This window comes from Podarcis melisellensis (genome assembly GCF_964234715.1).
Source record: "Podarcis melisellensis genome assembly, chromosome: 11".
In the NCBI taxonomy this organism is placed as follows: domain Eukaryota; kingdom Metazoa; phylum Chordata; class Lepidosauria; order Squamata; family Lacertidae; genus Podarcis; species Podarcis melisellensis.
In genome coordinates this window covers 11,332,491-11,339,511 of record NC_138543.1, presented here as the reverse complement: position 1 = coordinate 11,339,511, position 7,021 = coordinate 11,332,491, and the positions used below count along the sequence as shown (strand labels likewise).

Genomic DNA, 7,021 nt, shown 5'->3' with positions numbered 1-7,021 from the left:
CTATGAAGTTGTGGTGCTCATTTTGCTTTCAGGGCGAGAGAGCCAGCATTTGTCTGCAGACAGCTTTCCAGGTCATGTGGCCAGCAGGACTAAACAGCTTCTGGTGCAATGGAACACTGTGACAGAAACCAGAGCGCACAGAAACGCCATTTACCTTGCTGTTGCAGTGGTACCTATTTATCTACTTGCACTGGTGTGCTTTCAAACTGCTAGGTTGGCAGGAGCTCACCTCGTTGTGGGGATTTGAACCGCCGACCTTTTGATTGGCAAGCCCAAGAGGCTCAGTGGTTTAGACCACAGCGCCACCCACTTCCTGAATAAACAAGCACATAATCACTGATAGGTCCACCTGCCATTGTGAGGCTCAAAGCAATGAAGATGATGCCTCCCCAGCTGTTGCCATTGGCTATGGGTTTCTTGTGATGTCACAAAAGCACTTTGCAACTGAGTGGATATACAGGCAGGCCAAGGGGAAAGCCCTTTTCTGTTTCCAGCAGGACACACCTGGCAATGGATGTGATATTCAGTACTGCCCAGGTTTCTTCCACTTGGAGGAGGCAAAGTGGTGAATGGAAGGAGGCAATCCTCTGGCGGTGAGATGCTAGGGAGCGATAATAAAGCAGGTTTGCTTGCTTGAAGGCTGCTGGTATCTGTGGTTGGAAGCTGGCAGACGTCTCATGATGGACCTGAGAGAAGCTGGAAGATGTTGGTGGATGGAAGCCAGCGGCTATTGGGTTCAGAAGTTGGTGGAGGCTACAAGGCTAAAGCAGACTGATGTTTGTGGATGTCAGCTGATGAAGGTTCACCTTTGGAAGACAGTCAACAGAAGCCACTGAATATTTGGGGACTGAAGCCAGGGCATGAACGTGAATGGATGTCATGTTTTTGGATGTCGGCTAGTATATGTTTGTGTGAGTACATGGGAGGTTTCAAATGGGGTTGAGGCAGAATAGTGTTTGCTTGTTCACGAATGTGATGTGTGGAAGGTAGATATTCATGAACAGATGGAACTCCGGGGAGGGGGAGATATTGGTTCCATGGAATCAGAGAATCAGGGAATCGAGTTTGGGAGGGATCATGAGGGTCATCTAGCCCAACCCCTTACAATGAATTAATCTTTTGCCAAATCTGGGGCTCAAACCTACTGGCGTGCTTTTGAACTGCTAGGTTGGCAGGAGCTGGGACAGAGCAACGGGAGCTCACTCCGTCGCAGGGATTCAAACTGCCGACCTTCCACTTGGCAAGCCCAAGGGCTCAGTGGTTTAGACCACAGTGCCACCCATGTCCCTCCCCGTGCACATATGCTCACACACACATACACGGGCTCTTTGTTTTCCCATGGTGTCTGGGTGAGAGCTGGATCTGAACTGGAATGGGTCCTCTTGAGTTTGCGTTACTATGCATGCAGCCCTGCCAAAACACAATCAAATTAAAGCTTACATTGGTAGACTGCCTAGCAAAAACTAGGGCTGTGTGAGATCCGCCCCCATCACTTTGGATCAGGTGTCTATTCACTATGAATCACTTTGGGGGAGGGAGCTCCCCATGGAAGACCTCGGCTCTGGGCTGAATATGTCTGTTTCACCTCAGTATTTGGGAGTGGGATGAATGACATCACCATCAAATCGCAGGACATATCTGTAGATAAAGAGGTAACTTCTGATTATAGTTTTGAGATCTAAATTCTAATTCTAAAAATTATGCGAATCCATAAGGATCTGTGGCTTGGAGCCATATTTTTTGTACTATGGCAGTGATGGAAACTACAGTATCCATGGTTTTATGGTTCATTTAATGGAGACAGATGTGATGTGTGTTTTGATGTTCATGGGGGATGCAAACCCACAAAAAATGTCATTTCAAGAGAATCCATTTTAGTGGCTCTAGCTTGTGTGCATGAGAGTTGCATTCTCTCCCGATTCCTGCGACGCTTTGCTTTCTCTCCCTACTTCCCCCTGGTCACTCAATTTTCCTCCTTCCTACAATTTTCAGCCTTCTACAGCAGTGGCCACCCTGCTTTCTGTTCAGCTGCTGATATGAACACAGAACTGAAAAAGCAAGTGAGAAAGAGCATTGTTCTTCCCACTTTCTCTTTCACCCTCCAATGCTTTCCAGGGTTCTGATTGGCAGCTTGGTGCTGATTGGCAGCTCGGCACACAGAGCTTAAAGAGAACGTTCCCTATACTTCTGAAGGATGGCTGGATATAACTATCCTTGCCACCTTATGGGAAAGGGGACAAGGAATGGTGGGGCAGTGGTGTCCTCAGAGGCTTTGCAGGCAGGAAGACAAGTCCTTAAGGCAGTGGTTTCCAACCAGTGTGCCATGGCACCCTGGGGTGCCCTGAATGATGGTCAGGGGTGCGTGGACAAGCTTGGCCTCTGTCCTTCTTTCCTTGTCCTCCCTCCTCTGATGTCCTCTCACGTCTCTGCCTCTCGAAGTTTGTTGCAACAGCCCTGGCTACAAGCTTCCCAGGCGTATGGTGCCTCTAGGGTACGGCAGGGGGTGCTTCCCAGGCCTCTGTGGGGCAGTGTGAGGAGGTACCTACTCTTTGGGGCAGGGGCAGCAGCAGTGGCTGCACAGAGGACACTCGGGGAGAGGGGAGAAGAGAAGAGGAACACTTCACAAGGGAGGGTGCTTGAAAAAGGGTGAGGAGCTGCCAGCTCTGCAGGCAAGTGGTGACATAACTGGGCTCCTGAGCCCCACAGGGGTGCCGCAGAAAGAATGCAGTTGGTCAAGGGAGCCATGGACTCAGAAAGGTTGAAAACCACACAGTAGCTACATGCAAGGCACTGCGAACTCCAGTTGTAATGCTTGTTGTTGTTTAGTCGTGTCCGACTCTTCGTGACCCCATGGACCAGAGCACACCATGCACTCCTGTCTTCCACTGCCTCCCGCAGTTTGGTCAAACTCATGCTGGTAGCTTCAAGAACACTGTCCAACCATCTCGTTCTCTGTCGTCCCCTTCTCCTTGTGCCCTCCATCTTTCCCAGCATCGGGGTCTCTTCCAGGGAGTCTTCTCTTCTCATGATGTGGCCAAAGTATTGGCGCCTCAGCTTCAGGATCTGTCCTTCCAGGGAGCACTCAGGGCTGATTTCCTTCAGAATGGATAGGTTTGATCTTCTTGAAGTCCATGGGACTCTCAAGAGTCTCCTCCAGCACCATAATTCTTTGCCTATTAAGACTGCTTAACTTCACAGGGAAAGTTTTACTGGACTTATTTCTGTGTTGCCACACTTAAGTTGATGATTAATGTGAAGTTCAAGGCACTAAATAAACAAATATTATGAACACAAACTTTATTCACATAAAAACTCTCATTTTCTTTCTCTCACTGTATGGCACAAGGTGCTTTCTGATCCTCAAACTACCTGCAGGAAAGTGATTTTCAAATAATCACATCAATGGTACGGTATGTTTTTCAGACTCTTCCACTGACACAGTAGTGACCTATCTTTGATTCCAGCATGATTGTTCTACCAATCCTCCCAAATCAAGATGCATCAACACACACAAACTGGTAATGACTATAGAAGATCTGGTAATGACTATAGAAGAACCAATAGAAAGTGTAAAAGAGGTTTTAGAAGAAATGGAACAATTTGGAAAGCTGGCAGGATTCAGATTGAATAAGAACAAGACGAAAATGATTGTTAAAAATATGGAGCAAAATAAGATTGAACTATTGCAGCAACAAACTGAGATAGAGGTGGTGAAAAAGGTTAAATATCTGGGAATTTGGCTAACACCAAAGAATATTGATTTGTATCAAAATAATTATATCCCGGTTTGGAAAGGAATAAAGAAGGACCTGGAGGTGTGGGCCAGAATGAAAATGTCATTTTGGGGAAGAATCTCTACGGTAAAAATGATGGTGCTACCAAAAATGTTATTTTTATTTCAGAATATACCCATACTAAAGGGTATAGGAATTTTTAAAGAATGGCAAAAAGTAATTTCAAGGTATATCTGGCAGGGCAAGAAGCCCAGAATAAAATTTAAGTTACTGACAGATGCTAAAGAAAGAGGGGGCTTCGCCCTGCCAGATATGAGACTGTACTATGAGGCAGCATGTTTATGCTGGGTAAAAGAATGGATAAAGTTAGAAAATAATGAATTATTGGATCTTGGAGGATTTGATAACAGATTTGGATGGCACGCATATCTCTGGTGTGAAAAAAGGAGGGCTCACAAAAGTTTTGGAAACCACATCTTCAGGGGTTCATTAATTGAGGTATGGGAAAGATATAAGAATATTTTGGAACCAAAAGTCCCGCACTGGCTGTCCCCATTGGAGGTAATGAGTGTTAAGAAAATTAATATGAGGAAAAAATGGGGTACATACAGTGAGTTGGTGACTAAGGAAGAAGGGAAATGGAAACTGAAACCATATGAACAAGTTAAAGAGTATACATATGATTGGCTGCACTATCGTCAGGTAAATGAAATATTTAAAAAAGATTTGAAGGAGAAAGGTTATGTAGAAAAGGAATCAACTTACCAAAAAGAGATACTAAATAATGAATACAAAATTCTGTCAAAAATGTATAAGATATTGCTGGAATGGCATACTAAGGATGAAGAGGTTAAATCGGTAATGATACAGTGGGCAAAGGATTTTGGGTATAATGTTCAATTTGAGGAATGGGAAAGATTGTGGAAAGAGAACATGAAATTTACAGCATGCACATTGTTGAAGGAGAATGTAATGAAAATGTTTTATAGGTGGTATATGACTCCTGTAAAATTAGCAAAGATGTATAAGGTTGATAACAAATGCTGGAAATGTAAAGAGAAAGAAGGGACGTTCTTTCATCAGTGGTGGGAGTGTAAAAAAGTTAAAAGTTTCTGGGAAATGATTTACAACGAGATGAAAAAAATGTTAAGCTATACTTTTGTGAAAAAACCCGAAGCTTTTCTTTTAGGGATGATAGGAACGGACATAAGAAGAAAAGACTTCAAACTTTTCCAATATGCAGTAACGGCAGCCAGAATCCTGTTGGCCCAGAAATGGAAACAAGAGGAGATACCGACGATAGAAGACTGGAGATTAAAACTAATAGACTATGCGGAACTGGACAAACTAACCGGGAAAATTAGATACACTAAAGACCAAAAGTTCATCGAGGACTGGGGAAAATTGGTTGATTATCTGAAGAATATCTGTGAGATGAATACAACGTTAGTGGGTTTACAAGAGGCACTGTAAAAAGACAAACAAGTATTGTTTAAGGAAAATAAGGGGACTAAGGAGCAACAATGACAATATTAAAAAGAGGGAATGCGTTATAAAGATAGAAAAATGGATGACTTGCAAAGACGCTGAGGGAAGTCCAAAACAGACACAATTTGTTGAATTTGGGTTTAAATGTATAATTGTTGGAAAATTAATAAAAATTTATTTAAAAAAAAACACACACACACACCAACACACACACACCCCTACCTCTTACTGCAAACTCACAGAACACTGTAGCTATGAAGCTCACGAAAAGTTAAGAGTTAATGTGCACAGATCCAACATGCCCAAATTTTTGACAAGGAGGAAAAAATGAATTTACATTTCACCCTTCCTCCACCTGTCCTTTCCTCCTAAAGTCATATGTTCTCAGTAGTCCTCAGTACTGTCATTTCTGATAGTAACTTCTACCAGGAGCAGGATTAGAGCAGAATTCGTGGTCTCCTAGTGTATCCCATTCCAAAGTCTGAAAAAGGGAGAGGGAATCAAAGCGGCTTTCTGATCATAATCTCTCTCCCTGTTTCCTAGCTTTGCAAATCCATTAATCTTTCTTAACAAGAACAAATTTCCTAAGTTATGAATATAGCATTATATTCTGTCTGTCCATTTTAAAATGCCATGTCAGCACATACAAGCACCTGAGATATATATATATATATGCACATGCATATAAAATACTGAATCAAAAACTCAGAATATTTCCCAAAGTGGGTGGGGATTTAATTGAACCATCGTCCTGGGGCCGGATGGAAAGTTATCGAGATCAAACTTCAGTTTGTATGGTAACGGGATCTTCGTTACATAAGAGCTCAGTTGTTCAAGTGGTGCTGTGTAGCTGCTATGATTTAGGGCATGTGACCAGGCTTTATTCAGCAAACGGTTCACATTCCTTTGAACTGCTGCATTATAGAAAGGAGCTGCTGATTGCGCTGATAAACGCTTTGCTGTTCGTCTCTCAATCTTTCCTGGTCATTGAGAATCTCTTCCTGTGACAAAACAAGAAAACCGGGTTTTAGATGATTTTTTTCAGCCACGGGAATGAACTGCAAGATAGGACATCTTCCTTTAGACCTGCCCTGCAATGCTGTAATTTGAGCATGTGATTTACAACCAATCCATGTTTCTTGCAAAAAACAAATAGCAGGTTGTTGTTGTTTTTTTTAAAAAAGAAGTCTCTTGGTTGTAGTTAACACTGTGTAACACTTGCTTATGCAGCAAGACTTCCTGTTATTCTGCCCTCCCCATCATCCCAATCTGCTCTACAAGGTCTCTTGGCGCATATTTTGAGAGGTGTATGGTTGGTGACAGGGAAGAGAAGGGAGAAGTTATGTTGGGCAACAGGAAGCCTGCTGTACAAGCAGAACAGCGCAGTTGGATACAACCCTCTGTCTCAGGCCATGAACACATTAGCTGCTTAGAACACAGTGAGGTCATCCCACCGTTCTCCTGTGCTTCAAGTTGCATTGGTACATTGCAGTACACGCCAGAGGGGGGAGTGGGCCAATGTTCAGGGATGCTAGAACTTGTAGTCCCATGACATCTGGGGAATCACAGATTTCCAATTCATGCTATGGAGGATTAAGTGGAGTTGAAAGAATCCAAAAAGAATTAAAATACTTGACGGCAAAATCCAACTCCAGAGTGGACCAAACGAGGCTCTGTTGGTTTCTCAATGGGCCAACTCATAGAGAGTTTATTCATTACTGAGTTGCTAGTTGTACCTTGGAAGCTGAACGAAATTGGTTGGAAGTCGGTTCGACTTCCAAAATGTTCGGAAACCAAAG

General features: G+C 43.3%; 1 protein-coding gene across 3 annotated transcripts in view; it reads right to left on the bottom strand.

The window, feature by feature from the left end:
* Nucleotides 1-5,933: 5,933 nt before the first annotated feature.
* The window catches only part of LOC309380555 (kelch domain-containing protein 3-like), an 85,743-nt gene continuing 84,655 nt past the window's right edge, over nt 5,934-7,021 (bottom strand). For all 3 annotated transcript variants that reach the window (XM_081930658.1, XM_081930660.1, XM_081930659.1), the window contains one exon: nt 5,934-6,223. In XM_081930658.1, the coding sequence (XP_081786784.1) occupies nt 6,119-6,223 (105 nt within the window). In that variant the 3' untranslated portion in view covers nt 5,934-6,118. The remainder of the gene's footprint in view (nt 6,224-7,021) is intronic.